Source organism: Bombina bombina, chromosome 5, assembly GCF_027579735.1.
Source record: "Bombina bombina isolate aBomBom1 chromosome 5, aBomBom1.pri, whole genome shotgun sequence".
Classification (NCBI taxonomy): Eukaryota; Metazoa; Chordata; class Amphibia; order Anura; family Bombinatoridae; genus Bombina; species Bombina bombina.
In genome coordinates, this window is record NC_069503.1 from 690,407,306 (window position 1) to 690,430,560 (window position 23,255).

The 23,255-nt window shown below is 41.4% G+C and overlaps 1 protein-coding gene across 3 annotated transcripts in view; it reads right to left on the bottom strand.

Annotated features, from left to right (window-relative positions):
• Positions 1 to 23,255, bottom strand: part of ACD (ACD shelterin complex subunit and telomerase recruitment factor) — a 211,522-nt gene that overhangs the window by 36,373 nt on the left and 151,894 nt on the right. For all 3 annotated transcript variants that reach the window (XM_053714675.1, XM_053714676.1, XM_053714677.1), the window contains one exon: positions 6,031 to 6,938. In XM_053714675.1, the coding sequence (XP_053570650.1) occupies positions 6,031 to 6,938 (908 nt within the window). The remainder of the gene's footprint in view (positions 1 to 6,030; positions 6,939 to 23,255) is intronic.

Sequence of the window (23,255 nt, forward strand, 5' to 3'; positions counted from 1 at the left end):
TATTTTATGGTAAATTTTTCTAGTTACAGGCTTTCTAGCCTGAATCAGAGTATCTATTACAGAATCTGAAAACCCACGCTTTGATAAAATCAAGCGTTCAATCTCCAAGCCGTCAGTTGGAGGGAAACCAGATTCGGATGTTCGAATGGACCCTGAACAAGAAGGTCCTGTCTCAAAGGTAGCTTCCATGGTGAAGCCGATGACATATTCACCAGGTCTGCATACCAAGTCCTGCGTGGCCACGCAGGAGCTATCAAGATCACCGAGGCCCTCTCCTGATTGATCCTGGCTACCAGCCTGGGGATGAGAGGAAACGGTGGGAATACATAAGCTAGGTTGAAGGTCCAAGGTGCTACTAGTGCATCTACTAGGGTCGCCTTGGGATCCCTGGATCTGGACCCGTAGCAAGGAACCTTGAAGTTCTGACGAGACGCCATCAGATCGATGTCTGGAATGCCCCATAATTGAGTTATTTGGGCAAAGATTTCCGGATGGAGTTCCCACTCCCCCGGATGGAATGTCTGACGACTCAGAAAATCCGCTTCCCAATTTTCCACTCCTGGGATGTGGATCGCAGACAAGTGGCAGGAGTGATCCTCCGCCCATTGAATTATCTTGGTCACTTCTTTCATCGCCAGGGAAGTCCTTGTTCCCCCCTGATGATTGATATATGCAACGGTCGTCATGTTGTCTGACTGAAACCTTATGAATTTGGCCTTTGCTAGTTGAGGCCAAGCTCTGAGAGCATTGAATATCGCTCTCAGTTCCAGAATGTTTATCGGGAGAAGAGACTCTTCCCGAGACCATAGACCCTGAGCTTTCAGGGATTCCCAGACCGCGCCCCAGCCCACTAGGCTGGCGTCGGTCGTGACAATGACCCACTCTGGTCTGCGGAAGCTCATTCCCTGTGACAGATTGTCCAGGGTCAGCCACCAACGGAGTGAATCTCTGGTCTTTTGATCTACTTGAATCGTCGGAGACAAGTCTGTATAATCCCCATTCCACTGTCTGAGCATGCACAGTTGTAATGGTCTTAGATGAATTTGTGCAAAAGGAACTATGTCCATTGTTGCAACCATCAATCCTATTACTTCCATGCACTGCGCTATGGAAGGACGAGGAACAGAATGAAGTACTTGACAAGAGCTTAGAAGTTTTGATTTTCTGACCTCTGTCAGAAAAATCCTCATTTCTAAGGAATCTATTATTGTTCCCAAGAAGGGAACTCTTGTTGACGGGGACAGAGAACTTTTTTCTTTGTTCACCTTCCATCCGTGAGATCTGAGAAAGGCTAGGACGATGTCCGTATGAGCCTTTGCTTTTGACAGGGACGACGCTTGAATCAGGATGTCGTCCAAGTAAGGTACTACTGCAATGCCCCTTGGTCTTAGAACCGCTAGAAGGGACCCTAGTACCTTTGTGAAAATCCTTGGAGCAGTGGCTAATCCAAATGGAAGTGCCACAAACTGGTAATGCTTGTCCAGAAAAGCGAACCTTAGGAACTGATGATGTTCCTTGTGGATAGGAATATGTAGGTACGCATCCTTTAAATCCACGGTAGTCATAAATTGATTTTCCTGGATAGTAGGTAGGATCGTTCGAATAGTTTCCATTTTGAACGATGGTACCCTGAGAAATTTGTTTAGGATCTTTAGATCCAAAATTGGTCTGAATGTTCCCTCTTTTTTGGGAACTATGAACAGATTGGAATAAAATCCCATTCCTTGTTCTCTTATTGGAACTGGATGTATCACTCCCATCTTTAACAGGTCTTCTACACAATGTAAGAATGCCTGTCTCTTTATTTGGTTTGAAGATAATTGAGACCTGTGGAACCTTCCCCTTGGGGGTAGTTCCTTGAATTCCAGGAGATAACCTTGAGAAACTATTTCTAGCGCCCAAGGATCCTGAACATCTCTTGCCCAAGCCTGAGCAAAGAGAGAAAGTCTGCCCCCCACTAGATCCGGTCCCGGATCGGGGGCTATCCCTTCATGCTGTTTTGGTAGCAGTGGTAGGCTTCTTGGCCTGCTTACCCTTGTTCCAGCCTTGCATTGGTTTCCAGGCTGGTTTGGGTTGTGAAGTATTACCCTCTTGCTTAGAGGATACAGAATTAGAGACTGGTCCGTTTCTGCGAAAGGGACGAAAATTAGGCTTATTATTAGCCTTAAAAGACCTATCCTGTGGGAGGGCGTGGCCCTTTCCCCCAGTGATGTCTGAAATAATCTCTTTCAAATCAGGTCCAAATAATGTTTTACCTTTGAAAGGAATGTTAAGCAATTTTGTCTTGGAAGACACATCCGCTGACCAAGACTTTAGTCAAAGCACTCTGCGCGCCACGACAGCAAACCCTGAATTTTTCGCCGCTAATCTAGCTAATTGCAAAGCGGCATCTAAAACAAAAGAGTTAGCCAATTTAAGTGCTTGAACTCTGTCCATAACCTCCTCATACGAAGATTCTTTACTAAGCGATTTTTCTAGTTCCTCGAACCAGAAACACGCTGCCGTAGTGACAGGAACAATGCATGAAATTTGTTGTAGAAGGTAACCTTGCTGTACAAAAATCTTTTTAAGCAAACCCTCTAAATTCTTATCCATAGGATCTTCGAAAGCACAACTATCTTCGATAGGAATAGTAGTGCGTTTGTTTAGAGTAGAAACCGCCCCCTCGACCTTGGGGACTGTCTGCCATAAGTCCTTTCTGGGGTCGACTATAGGAAATAATTTCTTAAATATAGGGGGGGGAACAAAAGGTATGCCGGGCCTTTCCCACTCTTTATTTACTATGTCCGCCACCCGCTTGGGTATAGGAAAAGCGTCGGGGGGCACCGGAACCTCTAGGAACTTGTCCATCTTACATAATTTCTCTGGAATTACCAAATTGTCACAATCATCCAGAGTAGATAACACCTCCTTAAGCAGTGCGCGGAGATGTTCTTATTTAAATTTAAATGTCACAACATCAGGTTCAGCTTGATGAGAAATTTTTCCTGAATCTGAAATTTCTCCATCAGACAAAACCTCCCTCATGGCCCCTTGAGATTGGTGTGAGGGTATGTCAGAACAGTTATCATCAGCGTCCTCTTGCTCTTCAGTGTTTAAAACAGAGCAATCGCGCTTTCTCTGATAAGTAGGCATTTTGGATAAAAGATTTGCTATGGAGTTATCCATTACAGCCGTTAATTGTTGCATGGTAATAAGTATTGGCGCACTAGATGTACTAGGGGCCTCCTGTGTGGGCATAACTGGTGTAGACACAGTAGGGGATGATGTAGTATCATGTTTACTCCCCTCATTTTAAGGAATCATCTTGGGAAATATCATTATCTGTTGCAATACTGTCCTTACTTTGTTTGGACACTATGGCACAATTATCACATAAATTTAAATGGGGAGACACATTGGCTTTCATACATATAGAACATAGCTTATCTGATGGTACAGACATGTTAAACAGGCTTAAACTTGTCAACAAAGCACAAAAAACGTCTTAAAATAAAACCGTTACTGTCACTTTAAATTTCAAACTGAAAACACTTTATTACTGAATATGTGAAAAAGTATGAAGGAATTGTTCAAAATTAAATTAACGGAACCGGAACCGTTTTTACATTTAACCCCTATACAGTCCCAGAATGAGGCTCTGTCTATAACTAGAAAGGCCCCCATCTGAAAAAGGTGTCCAACACAGTGCCTGCCGTTTTTCTAAACGTTCCCCAAGATTATAATACCAATAATTAGTTAGAATCTGCATAATATGCCTAGTAAAGCAATTGTTTTAGCCCAGAAAAATGTCTACCAGTTTTTAAGCCCTTTTTGAAGCCCTTTATTCTTTTATGTTTAACTAAGAAAATGGCTTACTGGTCCCCATGAGGGGAAATGACAGCCTTCCAGCATTACATGGTCTTGTTAGAAATATGGCTAGTCATACCTTAAGCAGAAAAGACTGCTAACTGTTTCCCCCAACTGAAGTTACTTCATCTCAACAGTCCTGTGTGGAAACAGCAATTGATTTCAGTTACTGTCTGCTAAAATCATCTTCCTCTTACAAACAGAAATCTTCATCCTTTTCTGTTTCAGAGTAAATAGTACATACCAGCACTATTTTAAAATAACAAACACTTGATAGAAGAATAAAACTACATTTAAACACCAAAAAACTCTTAACCATCTCCGTGGAGATGTTGCCTGTGCAACGGCAAAGAGAATGACTGGGGTGGGCGGAGCCTAGGAGGGATCATGTGACCAGCTTTGCTGGGACTCTTTGCCATTTCCTGTTGGGGAAGAGAATATCCCACAAGTAAGGATGACGCCGTGGACCGGACACACCAATGTTGGAGAAATATAATATGAAACGATCTTACCAGAATCTACGCCGTGGAACAGGAACACGGCCCTTCAAGTGTGACAGGTGATAGCTGCGCTCCTAACATGGACTTGAGAGAAGAACGCAATCTGCAAAACTCGTCAACGCCGATTGCTGTAGGAGCTGTTATTATGAGTCGGGATGGTGTCGCAAAGGGAAGCTCCCTCTGCATCTCCAGACTCTAACGTTCATCCAGGCCCTCAATCGAGAAGCTTGAAGGGCTACTTAAACTCCTGTCCCATAGTGAAGGGTAGAACCCCTCATAAGAGACCTCCGATTTTCCGGCACCTCTCTGCCACCTCCTGTGACGAAAGGCAAAGAATGACTGGGGGAGTGGGGGAGGTATTTAAGCCTTTGGCTGGGGTGTCTTTGCCTCCTCCTGGTGGCCAGGTTCTTAATTCCCACAAGTAATGAATGAAGCCGTGGACTCTCCTACCCTTTAGATGGAAATGCAAGTCTGTCAAAAGAACTGAAATAAGGGGCAGTTTGCACAGGCTTAGATACAAGGTAATTACAGAGGTAAAACGTGTATTATTATAACTGTGTTGGTTATGCAAAACTGGGGAATGAGTAATAAAGGGATTATTTATCTTTTTAAACAACAACAATTCTGGTGTTTTCTATCCCTTTAAACTTAGGCTATACATTTTATTAACCAGACTTTATACCCATTTAATGCAACCATTATTATGTTACGACTTTAAGCCATGAAGAAGAAAAGCTCATAATAAAACTGAAAACAGAAATTATTACCAGCATCATAAATGAGTATTTTATTTCTATCTATTGGGTACTTATAGAGCGCAAACTAATCACCCGTGAGGGTCTCGAGGCGATATTTATTCCCCTACACTTGACCTAAAGAAAATGTAATCTCTTGCAGTTAAAGGGACATAAACCCCCCACATTTTCTTTAATGAATCAGAGTACGCAATTAAAAGTAAATCCAGTTTACTTATTATAACTTATTATCTAATTTATTTTGTTCTTTTTATATTCTTTGTTGAAAAACATACCTATGTAGGTTTAGGAGCAGCAACACACTACTGGGAGTTAGCTGTTGATTGATGGCTGCAGATATGTGCCTTTTGTTATTGGCTCACCTGGTGTGTTCAGTTAGCTCCCAGTAGTGCAATGCTGCTCCTTTAACAAGGATGCTAAGATAATGGAGCAAATTCGATAATAGAATTTGTTTCAAATTGTATACTGTATCTGAATTATGAAAGAAAAAATTAGAGTTCTATGTCCCTGAATTTGCAGATGGAGAAATTATTGTCCTAGCATTTCCTGGCGGAATTCTCTTTCAGAACCAGACAGTGCTGCTGGACTTAGCTTGAGAGAACAACTTTATAGCAGACTAGAACTCGTTGAGATCTTTTGTGAGGACTGACTAAGTGGTACAGTCTACTGTGTTTATAGCATAAATGCACTATTAGAATTCTGAAATTAACTTTACACAGCCAGATGAAGGGCCAATGTAGAAAGTTATATATTTACTATACAATAGGTTAACAAAGAGTATTTTCAAACTGATACACTGCACTAAATACTAAACTTCAATGCTGTAAAATATCAATTTAGTCTGCGCAATGGATGTTATTATGTCTAAATATTGCATTTATTATAATAGCATGTAATATGTTAACAAAATAAAAAGCATTCTTCACCTGCTTTTCTTGGTTCATCTCTATGACAGGTGGTGCAGTTTTCTCTTTAACCTTGAAGATGAGAGGAGGTTTGAATGGTGCTTTATTTTGCCTTACTGTGCTGGTTGTTGCTCTCTCCTTATTTATTAGTGCTTTGTCCATATTGTTACTTTCTGCCAGTCTTTCCTTTACTGCAAAACTTAAGCTGGGTGTAGTTTTGTCTAAGTTAATTTTAAAATCTCTGGAACATTCCATATTTATTTTTTTAATTATCCTTTCTCCTTCCTTAGGCCCTTTTTCAAAATCTTTTGCAGATATTCTGGTGTTCTTGCTGTGCATGTCAATCCAGTCTGTGTCTATATCTTGCAATTCTTGTTTCCTCTTAACCCCTTTACACTCTATGAGCTGGTTATGGTTTCTGTTAGTTTGATCATCACGCTTAGTGGGGGAAATCCTAGAACTTCCTGGGCTGAACTCACTTTCAGAACCAGACCATGCTATTGGACTTAGCTTGAAAGAGTTGCCCAAAGACACCCTTCTGAGAGGACAACTTTGTAACAGACTGGAACTCATGGGGCTACTTTGTGAGGACTGAGATAGAAGAGGTAATTTATGTGATGTGTGGGTAGCATCTTCCTTTCTTTTAGCTTGTGCACAGGGTACTCCAGAGCTGTTACCAGAAGTATCTACTAGACTAGTGTCTTTCTTGCACACGTCATGCGCCTCTTTGACTGGCTCTTGGGTATCTGAATGTCTGCTTCTTTCAGAGAAAATAAGTGGTGATATCTCCTCTTGGATCTCAGAGGTTCTATTAGGTGGAACAAGCAAATCTGATTCAAATAGATCTGGAGTGCTACTATCTGGATCAGCAATACTGTCTTCATCACTGCTCGGAATTGATATTGGGGAAGATCTGTTTGCATGGGAAACTGCATGAAAAAGTTAAAAATAAATAAATAAAATCAAACAAGGGGTGGTAAACAAATTTTAAAATATAGACAGATCAACATAAAATTATCTATTGCACTGAAATAATACTATATAAGGAAGGGTTCTTCAAACCACGGGTCCGGACCCATTACTGGGTCGCAACACCACATTTCTTGGGTCGTGACTTGTGTGTGTGTTGTATAAGAGTGTGTTGTATATGAGAGTGTGTGTCTGTGTTGTATGGGTGTGTGTGGTGTGTGTGTGTGCCTGTGTTGTATGAGAGTGTGGTGGTGAGTGTGTTGTATGACTATGTGTGTATTGTATGAATATGTGTGTGTGTGTTATTACCTTTTATAACACTTTCAAGTTTGACTACAATCAGGAATAAAGAACACACACATTTTAGCCAAAAATGTCAGCTATCTTGTGGTTTATTACTTCTGAAAATTTCAGACCAACCATAAAAATAGGGTTGCAAAGGAATGTGGTATCTTGGCACTGGGTTTTTTAAGAACCCTGATATAAGGTATTGGTGCATAATTTTACCTCCTTCCACTGTAATAAATACGAGCTCTTTCACTCCACTGCAACATTGCACTAATCCTAGTCCTGCTAAGTAATCCCAGACAAACCTTCTCTAGCAAGTTACTACATCCACTCAGTGCAAACCCTTTATCACCAAAGGGACCATTTCTTAAAAAAAATAAAAAAATAAAAAAAAAAGAACATCATCCTGCCCTAAAAACAAAATGTTTCACCCAACCACCCTCCCCCAAAAAATAACACTCCACCCAAGACCTAAGGTACTCTCTTATCGAAGGGACCCACTATCACAACTTAAGTGCAATACCTAAGATAGCCCAAATACAAAGTGGGTAGTTGACTTAAACCTGGTTTTAGAAAAAGTTATGTTCTCCAGCCAGTGTCTTCATGGCAGTGGTTGTTAGTGCTGGTTATTGGGAATTGCTTGTTAATTAAATAATTTCTGACTAGTTTGGTAATTAATCAATCAGTGTACAAGGAGAACAGAAGATTGTTCTAATCATTTATTATTTACTAAGTACTTTTTTCCTTCTATGCTACTTGGGGTGCTCTTGGTAATGACTGGTTAGGTAAATTAGGATAAAATGACAAGACAGGGAACTTCATCAACTTGCGATAATCTTTTTTTATTAAGCCAAATAAAAATGGTGATGAAAGTCATATCATGAGAACCCTGGAACAATGGTTAGAATAGGAACCTATTTTGGGCTGGAGTTTTGTGGACGGGGTGGTTGCAGTAAGGTGTCTCTTGTGTCGGAGTAATATGTAAGTTCTATTAGTATGTGTTTTTATTTAAAGGGAAAGGTCCCTTGGATGATGTAGCATAAGCTAGGAGGTTACTATTTGTAGTGGGACTGGGGTTGCTAAATCTAGTAAGACAGAGTGGTAGATCATTGCTGTGAGGAAGGTAGATGTGGCTGCAGTTAGGTAGTGGGCCAGTTAGATTAGTTCTGATATTATATTGGTACCAATGCTTACTTCAGAAGCATTTAGTAGGCTGTTGATTGTGACTGCAAAGATTCACTATTATCTAATGAAACATTAATATCAGCTAATGTACTGTGGAGAATAGGATGCTGCATATTTTCATCTATATTTATTCTATTTTTGCGAATGTTTAATAGGATCAAAGCTAAATGCTTTACCAAAACAAGAAACTATATACAAAATTACAAGTTTTAAGCTATACCAGGTGAGTAAATAACGCAAACAAATTAGCGTTATCAAACTTTCCATAGCGCTGCCATTACAAGTTACTGAAAAACCTTCTCTTGTTGTGCGATATGGTTCGATAAGCTTCAAATTACACAAAAGCCAAGGCCTGACTTTACGTGCTTGTACACGCTTTCCCCCATAGACATCAATGGGGAGAAAGTGTCAGAAAAAAAACTAACACCTGCGATCGAGAAATGGCGATCGCCGTAACGCAATCCCCAATCATGTCTATGGGGAAAAGACCCTAACATAAAGCCCTAGTCTAAATACCCTTAATCCGCCGACACTAATTAAAGTTATTAACCCCTAATCCGTCGCCCCCGACATTGCCGACACTAAATAAACCTATTAACCCTTAAACTGCCGCCCCCCCACATCGCTACTACTATAATAAACCTATTAACTCCTAAACCGCCGGCCCCCCACATTGCTACTACTATAATAAACATATTAACCCCTAATTTTAAATTAAATTTATAATAGAACTATCTTTAAATAGATAAAAACTTACCTGTGAGATAAAAAAACCTAAGTTTAAACTATAAAGTAATCTAACATTACTATTTTAAAACAATAAAATTAACGAAAAATAAAATCTAAATTACAAATTAAAAAAATCCTAACAATGCGAAAATAATTACATTGCCAAAAAATAAAATCTCTAAAATTACAAAAAATAATAAACGGAATAATCCAAAATAATAACAATTAAACCTAATCTAATACCCCTATAAAACAAAAAAGCCCCCCCAAATAAAAACAACCCTTAACCTTACAATAAACTACCAATAGCCCCTAAAATGGCATTTTGTAGGGCATTGCCCTGAAGCAATCAGCTCTTTTACCTTAAAAAATTACAAATCCCGCCTAAAAGTAAAATCACCCACCCAACCCCCAAAACAAAAAACCTGTCTGAAAAAAACCTAAGTTACCCATTGCCCCTAAAGGGACATTTGTATGGGCATTGCCCTTAAAAGGGCATTCAGCTCTTTTGTGCCCTAATCTAAAAAAAAAAACACCCAAAAAAACAAACTAACACTAACCCCAGGAAATCTACTCACAGTTCCTGAAGTCCGGACATCCATCTTCATCCAGGCGGCGAGAAGTCTTCATCCATCGTGAGGGCATCTTCTATCTTCATCCCGGTGGCGCAGATCATCGTCGCCGGCGGCGCAGACATCCAGCGTGGAGGATCCTCTTCATACGATCACCACCGTACACTGAAAGGGACACTGAACCCAAATTTTTTTCTTTCGTGATTCAGATAGAGCATGCAATCTTAAGCAACTTTCTAATTTACTCCTATTATCAAATTTTCTTCATTCTCCTGGTATCTTTATTTGAAAAGCAAGAATGTAAGTTAAGATGCCGGCCCATTTTTGAACAACCTGGGTTGTTCTTGCGGATTGGTGGATAAATCCACCCACCCATAAACAAGTGCAGGGTTCTGAACCTAAAATTGTCTGGCTCCTTAGCTTATATGCCTTCTTTTTCAAATAAAGATAGCAAGAGAACGAAGAAAAAATGATAATAGAAGTAAATTAGAAAGTTGCTTAAAATTGCATGCTCTATCTGAATCGCCAAAGAAAAAATTTAGGTTCAGTGTCCCTTGAAGCTTGAATGCAAGTTACGGTTTAAAACGGGGTACCTTGCATTCCTATTGACTGACATTTTCAAATCAGCCAATAGGATGAAAGCTACTGAAATCCTATTGGCTGATTTGAACAGGATGAAGATGTCGCCGCCTGGATGAAGATGGATGTCCAAACTTCAGGAACTGTGAGCAGATTTCCTGGGGTTAGTGTTAGGTTTTATTTATTTTTTGGGGTGTTTTTTTTAGATAAGGGCTTTGGGCACAAAAGAGCTGAATGGCCTTTTAAGGGCAATGCCCATACAAATGCCCATTTAGGGGCAATAAGTAGCTTAGGTTTTTTTCAAACTTAGTTTTTTTTATTTTGGGGGGTTGTTTGGGTGGGGGGTTTTACTTTTAGTGGGGACTTTGTAATTTTTTAAGGTAAAAGAGCTGATTGCTTCTGGGCAATGCCCTGCAAAAAGCCCTTTTAAGGGCTATTGGTAGTTTGTTAGGTTAAGGGGAGTTTTTATTTTGGGGGGGGCTTTTTATTTTTATAGGGATATTAGATTAAGTTTAATTGTTATTACTTTGGATAATTTCGTTAGTTTTTTATTTTTCGTAATTTTAGAGTTTTTATTTTTTGTAAGGTAATTTTTTTTAATTTTTTTTGTAATGTTAGGATTTTTTTAATTTGTAAATTTAGTTTTTTTTTTTTTTCGTTAATTTTATTGTTTTAAAATAGTAATGTAAGGTTACTTTATAGTTTAAACTTAGGTTTTTTTAATTTCACAGGTAAGTTTTTATTTATTTAAAGATAGTTATATTGTAAATTTAATTTAAAATTAGGGGGCTGTTAGGTTTAGGGGTTAATAGTTTAATTTAGTGTGTTGCGATGTAGGGGGCCGGCGGTTTAGGGTTTAATAGGCTTATTATAGTAGTAGCGATGTGGGGGGCCGGCAGTTAGAGGTTAATAGCTTTATATAGTGTTGGCTATGTGGGTGGGCGGCGGATTAGGGGTTAATAAGTTAAAAATAGTTTTTGGGATGCGGGAGGGTGGCGGTTTAGGGGTTAATAGGTAGTTTATGGGTGTTAGTGTACTTTGTAACATTTTAGTTATAAGTTTTGTGAAACATTTTTGTTTCGCAAAATCCATAACTACTGGTCTCAGATCACGGTATGGATCAGGGCGGTATAGGCTATAATGCAAGCATTTTAGCTGGACCGCACAACCTGTAATACAGTGGTATGGAAATCCTGCAATCAAAAGCCATATACAGGCTAACAATTTTTCATTGCTATAGCCGTACCGCCCATACTGCAAATTTTTTAATCTTGCTGTATGGAAGAAGAGAGAAAACAGAATTTATGTTTACCTGATAAATTTCTTTCTCCTACGGTGTATCCGGTCCACGGCTTCATCCTTACTTGTGGAATATTCTCAATCCCTACAGGAAGTGGCAAAGAGAGCACACAGCAGAGCTGTCCATATAGCTCCCCTCAGGCTCCGCCCCCCTAGTCATTCGACCGACGGTTAGGAGAAAAAGGAGAACCATAGGGTGCAGTGGTGACTGTAGTTTACAAAAATAAATTTAAACCTGACCAAATGCCAGGGTGGGCCGTGGACCGGATACACCGTAGGAGAAAGAAATTTATCAGGTAAAAATAAATTCTGTTTTCTCCTACATTGGTGTATCCGGTCCACGGCTTCATCCTTACTTGTGGGAACCAATACCAAAGCTTTAGGACACGGATGAAGGGAGGGAACAAGTCAGGTAACCTAAACGGAAGGCACCACTGCTTGTAAAACCTTTCTCCCAAAAATAGCCTCCGAAGAAGCAAAAGTATCGAATTTGTAAAATTTGGCAAATGTATGCAGTGGAGACCAAGTCGCTGCCTTACAGATCTGTTCAACAGAAGCCTCATTCTTGAAAGCCCATGTGGAAGCCACAGCTCTAGTAGAGTGAGCTGTAATTCGTTCAGGAGGCTGCCTTCCAGCAGTCTCATAAGCCAACCGGATGATGCTTTTCAGCCAGAAAGACAAGAGAGGTCGCAGTCGCCTTTTGACCTCTCCTCTTGCCAGAATAGACGACAAACAAGGACGATGTTTGTCTGAAGTCTTTAGTTGCTTTTAGATAAAACTTCAAAGCATGAACCACATCAAGATTGTGTAACAGACGTTCCTTGTTAGAAACTGGATTAGGACACAGAGAAGGAACAACTATTTCCTGGTTAATATTCTTATTGGAAACCACTTTTTTGGAAGAAAACCAGGCTTGGTACGTAAAACGACCTTATCTGTATGAAACACCAGATAGGGTGAAGTACACTGCAAAGCAGACAATTCAGAAACTCTTCTAGCAGAAGAAATAGCAACCAGAAACAAAACTTTCCAAGATAGTAACTTAATATCTATGGAATGTAGAGGTTCAAACGGAACCCCTTGAAGAACTGAAAGAACTAAATTTAGACTCCATGGAGGAGCCACAGGTCTGTAGACAGGCTTGATTCTGACTAAAGCCTGTACAAACGCCTGAACATCTGGCACGGCTGCCAGACGCTTGTGCAACAAAACAGACAGAGCAGATATCTGTCCTTTTAAGGAACTAGCTGACAGACTTTTCTCCAATCCTTCTTGGAGAAAAGATAGTATCCTTGGAATCCTAATCTTACTCCATGAGTAACCCTTTGATTCGCTCCAGCAAAGATATTTCCGCCATATCTTATGATAAATTTTCCTGGTGACAGGCTTTCTAGCCTGAATCAGAGTATCTATAACTGATTCCGAAAACCCACGCTTAGCTAGAATCAAGCGTTCAATCTCCAAGCAGTCAGTTGCAGAGAAACTAGGTTTGGATGTTCGAATGGACCTTGGATTAGAAGGTCCTGCCTCAAAGGTAGCTTCCATGGTGGAACCGATGACATATTCACCAGGTCTGCATACCAAGTCCTGCGTGGCCACGCAGGAGCTATTAGAATTACCGAAGCCTTCTCCTGTTTGATCCTGGCTACTAGCCGGGGGAGAAGAGGAAACGGTGGAAAGACATAAGCTGGATTGAACGACCAAGGCGCCACTAAGGCATCTACCAATGTCCCCTTGGGATCCCTGGACCTGGACCCGTAACGTGGAACTTTGGAGTTCTGACGTGACGCCATCAGATCCAGATCTGGAAGGCCCCATAGTTGAGTTAACAGGGCAAAAACCTCCGGGTGAAGTACCCACTCCCCCGGATGGAAAGTCTGACAACTCAGATAATCCGCTTCCCAGTTGTCCACTCCTGGGATGTGAATTGCTGATAGATGGCAGGAGTGATCCTCTGCCCATTTGATGATCTTGGATACCTCCCTCATCGCCAGGGAACTCTTTGTTCCTCCCTGATGATTGATGTACGCTACAGTCGTCATGTTGTCCGACTAAAATCTGATGAATTTGGCCTCCGCTAGTTGAGGCCATGCCTGGAGCGCATTGAATATCGCTCTCAATTCCAAAATGTTTATCGGGAGAAGAGATTCTTCCCGAGACCAAAGACCCTGAGCTTTCAGGGACTCCCAGACCGCACCCCAGCCTAAGAGGCTGGCGTCGGTCGTGACAATGATCCACTCCGGTCTGCGGAAACTCATTCCCTGAGACAGGTGATCCTGAGACAACCACCAGAGGAGTGAGTCTCTGGTTTTCTGGTCCATTTGTATCTGGGGAGACAAATCTGCATAATCCCCATTCCACTGTTTGAGCATGCACAGTTGCAGTGGTCTTAAATGAATTCGAGCAAAGGGAACCACGTCCATTGCCGCAACCATTAGTCCTATTACCTCCATGCACTGAGCTATGGAGGGTTGAGGAATGGATTGGAGAACTCGACAAGTGTTCAAAAGTTTTAACTTCCTGACCTCCGTCAGAAAGATCTTAATTTCTACCGAGTCTATTATTGTTCCCAGGAAGGGAACCCTTGTGAACGGGGACAGAGAACTCTTTTCTATGTTCACCTTCCACCCGTGAGACCTTAGAAAGGCTAGAACAATGTCCGTATGAGCCTTTGCTTTGTGAAAGGACGACGCTTGTATTAAGATGTCGTCTAGGTAAGGTGCTACTGCAATGCCCCTTGGCCTTAGCACCGCTAGCAGGGACCCTAGCACCTTTGTGAAAATTCTGGGGGCAGTGGCTAATCCGAAAGGAAGAGCCACGAACTGGTAGTGCTTGTCCAGAAAGGCGAACCTTAGGAACTGATGGTGATCCTTGTGGATAGGAATATGCAGGTACGCATCCTTTAAGTCCACGGTAGTCATATATTGACCCTCCTGGATCATTGGTAAAATTGTCCGAATGGTTTCCATTTTGAATGATGGAATTTGTTTAGGATTTTTAAATCCAGAATTGGCCTGAAAGTTCCTTCCTTTTTGGGAACTACAAACAGGTTTGAGTAAAAACCCAGTCCTTGTTCTGCTGTTGGAACTGGGTGTATCACTCCCATTTTTAAAAGGTCTTCTACGCAATGTAAGAATGCCTGTCTCTTTATCTGGTCTAAAGATAAGCGAGACATGTGGAATCTTCCCTTTGGAGGAAAGTCCTTGAATTCTAGAAGATACCCCTGAGAGACAATTTCTAGTGCCCAGGGGTCCGGAACATCTCTTGCCCAAGCCTGAGCAAAGAGAGAAAGTCTGCCCAATACTAGATCCGGTCCCGGATCGGGGGCTACCCCTTCATGCTGTCTTGGTAGCAGCAGCAGGCTTCTTGGCCTGTTTACCCTTGTTCCAGCCTTGCGATGGTTTCCATGCTGGTTTGGGCTGGGATGCGTTACCCTCTTGCCTAGTGGCTGTAGAGGTAGAAGCAGGTCCGTTCCTGAAATTGCGAAAGGAACGAAAATTAGATTTATTTTTAGCTTTGAAAGGTCTATCCTGTGGAAGGGCATGGCCCTTTCCCCCAGTGATATCTGAAATAATTTCTTTCAACTCTGGCCCGAATAGGGTCTTACCCTTGAAAGGAATATTAAGCAATTTTGTTTTGGACGACACATCCGCCGACCAAGATTTTAGCCAAAGCGCTCTGCGCGCCATGATTGCGAAACCAGAATTTTTCGCCGCTAATTTAGCTAACTGCAAGGCGGCATCTGTAATGAAAGAATTAGCCAACTTCAGGGCGTGAATTCTGTCCATGACTTCATCATAAGAAGTCTCCTTCTGGAGCGAGTTTTCTAGTTCCTCAAACCAAAAAGCCGCTGCAGTGGTTACAGGAATAATGCAAGAAATGGGTTGAAGAAGAAAACCTTGTTGAACAAAAATTTTCTTAAGTAAACCTTCTAATTTTTTATCCATAGGATCTTTGAAAGCGCAACTGTCTTCTATTGGTATAGTCGTGCGCTTAGCTAGCGTTGAAACTGCCCCCTCTACCTTAGGGACCGTCTGCCACGCGTCCCTTCTGGGGTCAACAATTGGGAACATTTTCTTAAATATAGGAGGGGGAACAAAAGGTACACCTGGCTTCTCCCACTCCTTAGTCACGATATCCGCCACCCTCTTAGGTATCGGAAACGCATCAGTGTGTACTGGGACCTCTAAGAATTTGTCCATTTTACACAATTTTTCTGGGACCACCAAAGGGTCACAATCATCAAGCGTAGCTAGGACCTCCTTAAGTAGGGCGCGGAGGTGTTCTAGCTTAAATTTAAATGCTATGGTATCAGGCTCTGCCTGCTGAGAAACTTTTCCTGTGTCAGAAATTTCTCCCTCAGACAGGCCCTCCCTCACCGCCAAGTCAGATTGATGTGAGGGCACTACAGATAAATTATCCTCTGCGTCTGCTTGCTCATTTTCTGTATTTAAAACTGAGCAATCACGCTTCCTTGGAAAAGCTGGCAGTTTGGATAAAAATGCTGCGAGAGAATTATCCATTACTGCTGCTAACTGTTGCATAGTAATAGCAATTGGTGCACTAGATGTACTGGGCATCGCTTGCACGGGCATAGCTGGTGTTGACACAGAAGGAGGGGATAGCGGGCTATCCTCACTACCTTCAGCTAAAGAATCATCTTGGGCTACATCTTTAAGCATGATTGTACGGTCCTTAAGCTGTTTGGACGCTATGGCACACTTCACACATAAATTTAATGGGGGAACCACCTTGGCCTTTAAACATACAGAACATAGGCTATCTGAAGGGTCAGACATGTTTTACAGACATAGGGGGGTAGTTATCAACGTGTCAACTTTCCTGCCTTCGCCGGTCCAATACGCCCGCCTAAGCTCGCCTCACATCGCCGCCGCGGACCTGAAAAAATTTGCCTAACTTATCAAGTAAAGCTGTCAAAAAGCCGCGGGGCGATGAGCAGCGGACTGTGAGAGTTATCACTCATCCGATCTCGCTGCTCTTCGGCTGTTTGACAGCTTTCTTGCTAGCCTGTCACTAAGCACTCACACTAAACTACACTGTTCTACCCCCTATACCGGCGCCCCCGGAGCCCCCCGCAACTAAATAAAGTTACTAACCCCTAAACCGTCGCTCCTAGACCCTGCCGCAACTCTTATAAATGTATTAACCCCTAAACCGCCGCTCCTAGACCCCGCCGCAACTCTTATAAATGTATTAACCCCTAAACCGCCGCTCCTAGACCCTGCCGCAACTCTTATAAATGTATTAACCCCTAAACCGCCGCTCCTAGACCCCGCCGCAAGTCTTATAAATGTATTAACCCCTAAACCGCCGCTCCTAGACCCTGCCGCAACTCTTATAAATGTATTAACCCCTAAACCGCCGCTCCTAGACCCCGCCGCAAGTCTTATAAATGTATTAACCCCTAAACTGCCGCTCCCGGACACCGCTGCCACCTACATTATACCTAGTAACCCCTATCCTGCCCCCCCTATACCGTCGCCCTCTATAATAAAGTTATTAACCCCTATCCTGCTGATCCCGCACCTCGCCGCAAATAAATAGTTTAACCCCTAAACCGCCGCTCCCTGAACCCGCCGCAACCTATATTAAATTTATTAACACCTATCCTGCCCCCCCTACACCGTCGCCACCTATAATAAATGTATTAACCCCTATCCTGCCCCCCACTACACCGCCGCCACTGTAATAAAATTATTAACCCCTAAACCTAAGTCTAACACTAACCCTAACACCCCCTAACTTAAATATTAATTAAATAAATCTAAATAATATTTCTATTATGAACTAAATTAATCCTATTTAAAACTAAATACTTACCTTTAAAATAAACCCTAATATAGCTACAATATAAATAATAATTATATTGTAGCTATCTTAGGATTTATTTTTATTTTACAGGTACCTTTCAATTTATTTTAACTAGGTACAATAGCTATTAAATAGTTATTAACTATTTAATAGCTTACCTAGCTAAAATAAAGAGAAATGTACCTGTAAACTAAAAACTAACCTAAGTTACAATTACACCTAACACTACACTATACTTTAATAAATTATTCCTATTTAAAACTAAATACTTACCTGTAAAATAAACACTAAGATAGCTACAATATAATTAATAATTACATTGTAGCTATCTTAGGATTTATATTTATTTTACAGGTAACTTTGTATTTATTTTAGCTAGTTAGAATAGTTATTAAATAGTTATTAACTATTTAATAACTACCTAGCTAAAAGAAATACAAAATTACCTGTAAAATAAATCCTAACCTAAGTTACAATTAAGAAAAAAAGATAAAAGAAGGCGCCAACATAGTGCGGTTACCAATGAGATGGGACACGCTTAGTAAATGTACCAAATACTCACAGGATAAAAGACACTTGAGAAGTGTCACAGGTGCCTCCTGGACTCTCAGAGTTGTCCAGCTAACTCCCACTCCACTGTGGTGGTGAGGTTCCGCTTATCTCTGCCGATTTTGATGGCTCCGCTGGTGGTTCTGACTCCCAGCCAATGTTCCAAAAGGACTCTCTTGCGGTTTCCCCAAATCCAGTTATCCAGTTAAGAACCGTGTTCTCCGGTAGGAGGTATTACAGCAAGGAAAAAAGTAGTTTGTATAGTGGTAACAAACTACAATATTACAATAGTACAGCGTCTCCAAGTGCGTACATGCGCAGTATGCACTTGGAGACGCTGTACTATTGTTATAAGTTCGTGGTTTTCATGTGTTTTATTATACACTTATGCACCTGAGGAAACGGTCACGTACAGACCGAGAAACGTTGTGTAAATAAAGTCTTTTATGATTTTATAACTGCAGCCACGAACTTTCTTTTCTTGATATCTTTATTGCCAATATTGTAGTTTGTTACCACTATACAAACTACTTTTTTCCTTGCTGTAATACCTCCTACCGGAGAACACGGTTCTTAACTGGATAACTGGATTTGGGGAAACCGCAAGAGAGTCCTTTTGGAACATTGGCTGGGAGTCAGAACCACCAGCGGAGCCATCAAAATCGGCAGAGATAAGCGGAACCTCACCACCACAGTGGAGTGGGAGTTAGCTGGACAACTCTGAGAGTCCAGGAGGCACCTGTGACACTTCTCAAGTGTCTTTTATCCTGTGAGTATTTGGTACATTTACTAAGCGTGTCCCATCTCATTGGTAACCGCACTATGTTGGCGCCTTCTTTTATCTTTTTTTCTATATAGTATCCACCCCTGGGTCACCAACAGGGAACTTTTTTGGAGAAGAGCCTGCCTACTGTGATTTGGACATTACGCCCATCATTTATGTAATATTTTGAACTCCGATTATTGGGACTATTTCACTATATCATATCATTTTATGATTCTACCACATTGCTGTGCTTATTATTTATAGTGCCTTGCAGTTTTATCACCTTAACAATTTGGGGGGTTTGCTGCCAAGACACCACTGTATCACGTTATCACCATTACTATCCAAGAATAATTTATTTGTTTTTTAATAACTCATTTGTATCCTAATTTAATCGGGGGTTTTTTATATACAATGATTTATATCAGATAGTTATATATTTAGATTTTTAACACTGTGATATTGTTTCATTGTCATACAGACAGTAGATTATCAGACCGTTGGCGCACTAATTATACACGATCACATAAGTTACAATTAAACCTAACACTACACTATCATTACATTAATTAAATAAATTAACTACAAATAACTACAATTAAATACAATTACATAAACTAACTAAAGTACAAAAAATAAAAAAAGCTAAGTTACAAAAAATAAAAAAAATAAGTTACAAACATTTAAAAAAATATTACAATTTTAAGCTACTTACACCTAATCTAAGCCCCCTAATAAAATAACAAACCCCCCCAAAATAAAAAAATGCCCTACCCTATTCTACATTAAAAAAGTTCAAAGCTCTTTTACCTTACCAGCCCTTAAAAGGGCCTTTTGTGGGGGCATGCCCCAAAGAATTCAGCTCTTTTGCCTGTAAAAGAAAAATACAACCTTCCCCAACATTAAAACCCACCACCCACATACCCCTAATCTAACCCAAACCACCCTTAAAATAACCTAACACTAATCCCCTGAAGACCATCCTACCTTGAGTCGTCTTCACTCAACCGAGCAGCGATGGAACCAAAGAGGACATCCGGAGCGGCAGAAGTGATCATCCAAGGGGCGCTGAAGAAATCTTCCATCCGGGCGAGGTCATCTTCCAAGAGGCGCTGAAGAAGTCTTCTATCCGGGCGAGGTCATCTTCGAAGCCGGATCTTGAATCTTCATCCCGCCGACGCGGAACATCCTTCTTTCCCGACGGACTACCGCCGAATGAAGGCTCCTTTAAGGGACGTCATCCAAGATGGCGTCCCTTCAATTCCGATTGGCTGATAGGATTCTATCAGCCAATCGGAATTAAGGTAGGAAAAATCTGATTGGCTGATTGAATCAGCCAATTAGATTCAAGTTCAATCCGATTGGCTGATCCAATGACCTGAAAAAGTTAAGGGCAAGGACCTCCTGGCCTTTACAGCCTTAATTTTACCAAAGCTTCTAGGAATACCTCAGGATATCTTGCCTTTGGATGTGGAGAGGGCCCATAGAATTGGGCCGGAGAGAAATCTGGAAAATGCCAATATGAAACCCAGGCAGGTGATCTTCAGGTGCCTTAATTTCCAGGAGAAGCTGAAGCTCTTAAGAGCCTACCGTCTCCAGAAAGAAGTCTTGTATGAGGGTAACAGAATTCTACTCTTCCAGGACTTCTCCTCTGAAGTTTCAAAGCAACGTAAAGATTTCTCACCTATCTGTTCCCGTTTGTATGAGCAGGGTCGTCAAGTGGCCTTGCTATTTCCAGCCAAGCTTCGTTTACAGACTCCCTCAGGCCCTAAGTTTTTCCACTCCCCCCGGGCAGTGGAGAGCTATTTGGAGACTGAGAGAAAACAGAGAGACCCTGATTGAAAGCCCTGAGTGAGAACTAATACGTAACTATATCTTGATTGCTAATGTTTATGCTCATATTTGCATTCATGGCGTACATGGGGGAGACACCCCAAATAAGTTGTACCGCTGACACCCGAGGGTGTTATGCAACTAACGTCCATATTTTGTTATTTAGGTTAATGTTATTTAGGAATATGTTACAGTTGTTTTTTGAATGTTTGACTACTTTGCTGAGTTTTATAATCACTTATTTAGGGATCCTCATTTCTGTAAGAGCTATTATTAATGTGAATGGGAGGATGCTAACTTATCTTAAAATGCTAGCACAGGGGAGATGTCTTATCTGCTTTATTTTAGGTAAAGGCTGTGTCCAGGGGATCCTTGGGGGTTCTAGGATTAAAGAAGATGTCCATGGATATGTAATCTGCTATGACCTTGTATATTTATGGTTCTTTTACTAGACAGGCTGATTTTGGGAATGTCTGAAATGCATGATATGTCAATCCTGAATGAATTCACAAGAGTGTTTGCTAGACCCAATGTATATTACAGCTTATTCATCTATCCCTGGCTAGGAACTAATGTAATTGTATGCCTTTTACTGTTTACAGGACTTGATGTTCCATTTTTACTGAGTCATAATCATTGTAATGTATTACTGTATATTCTTTCTCACAAGACAACCAGAGGAATAGGCAATGTAGGGGTTGCACTGTGGTATTTGAAAAGACACACCCTCAGTTTCACTACACCCCTCTCTCCTGGCCCTTCCTTCCCCCCCCCCCCTTTTTTTTATTTTTTTTTTTTTTTCCCTATGTACCCCACCCTTAGGCCTTCCACCTATGTTGACTTGAATGACACTTAAATTGACATCATGGAATGTGGGAGGTATCAATTCTCCGATTAAGCGGAGAACAATACTCTCCCACCTGAGGAAATTGGACTCAGATATAGCATTTCTCCAGGAGACACACCTAATAGATGAGGAACATATAAAACTGCAACAAACATGGGTGGAACGGGTTTCCTACCTCTCATATACAAGCTCTAGTAGAGGCCTGGCCATATTATTTGGTAAACGCCTCCCAGTTGAGGTTTTATGCACGCACAAGGATAGGGAGGGAAGATTTCTTATACTGAAAGTTAACCTTCAGGGCAACATTTATGTTCTTTGTAATATATATGCTCCCAACTCTAAGACCTTGGTTTTCTGGGACACGTTGGTCCAGGAATTGGCTCAATTTGTGGGACACCCACTTATTCTTGGTGGGGACTTTAACCTTACTCCACACCCTCGGTTTGATAGGTCCTGGTTGGGTCATATAGATGTAGAGGCTAGGTTAATGAAACAAAAAGGGAAATTCGAGACAAAGGTCTTTTCCAAGCTGCAATCTGACCTGGCGGTGTGTGACATATGGAGAAGGAGACACCCCTGGGAAAAGAATTATACGTGCTTATCAAAGGCTACTGGTTCCTTATCCAGGATAGACATGTTCTGGATATCGGAGTGCTTGATACCCAGGGTTAGCCAGGAAAAAATTTACACGGTTGTGTTGTCAGATCATGCCCCGGTGGGTCTTACATTGAAACTCACTCGTAGTAGACCAAATAGAAACACACTTAGATTTCCGTCTTACTTGGCTACCTCGGAAGCTTTTCAAAAGTTTCTAACACATTGTTGGAACGACTATTATACAGACAACCAACAACATTTAGTTACCCCACAGTTGTTCTGGGACACAGCTAAGGCGGTTTTGACGGGGCACATTATTTCCTATGTGGCAAACCTTAAACGTAGGGCAAAACAGAAATACGATGACCTCCAGGGACTTTTGGAACACTCTTACCAAGTGTATTGTACAACCAGGTCTAGGGAGACACATGACGCGTTCATTCTGGCTAAGGAAGAATTGGAGACCTTTCTGAGGCAGAAAGCGGCATCTGACTTGCTGAAATCAGCGAGCAGATTCCATAGATATGGTAATAGGTCGGGCAGATTGCTTGCAAATCTGGTGAATAGAAGGGAAATGGGCCGAGAAATTGCGGTTATTCAGTTTCAGGGTAACACATACAAGACACCAATGGAGATAGCAGAGGGCTTTGCACTCTACTATAAGCAGTTATACTCTAACCAAGATGCTCCTCCGCCGGAAGTGCTTGAACACTTTTGGCGTTCGATAACACTCCCAACTCTAACAGAGAATCAATTGGAGTCCCTTAATGCCCCTATCTCGTCGGGTGAGTTACAAGCTATAATAAAATCCTTGGCTCGGGGTAAGGCTGCAGGCCCGGATGGACTCCCAATAGAGTTATATCGGTTGCTTCTGCCACAAGTAACGCCAGTACTACAACAAGTGTACAATGGCTTTTTTCAGGGAGAGGGATGCCCTTCAAACACCTTCGCCTCTGCCTATATAACATTAATCCCCAAGCCAGGAAAAGATCCCTTGGAGCCTGGATCATACCGCCCGATCTCACTCCTCAATTCGGACTATAAAATCTTTACCAAAATTCTTGCAAATCGTCTAAAAACTATTCTACCCACCCTACTTGACCCTGATCAAACTGGCTTCGTGTATCAGCGTACCTCGGTAACCAATCTGCGACGGGTACTGCATGTTATTAACCATTACTGGCAGAGAGAACAGAGCCAC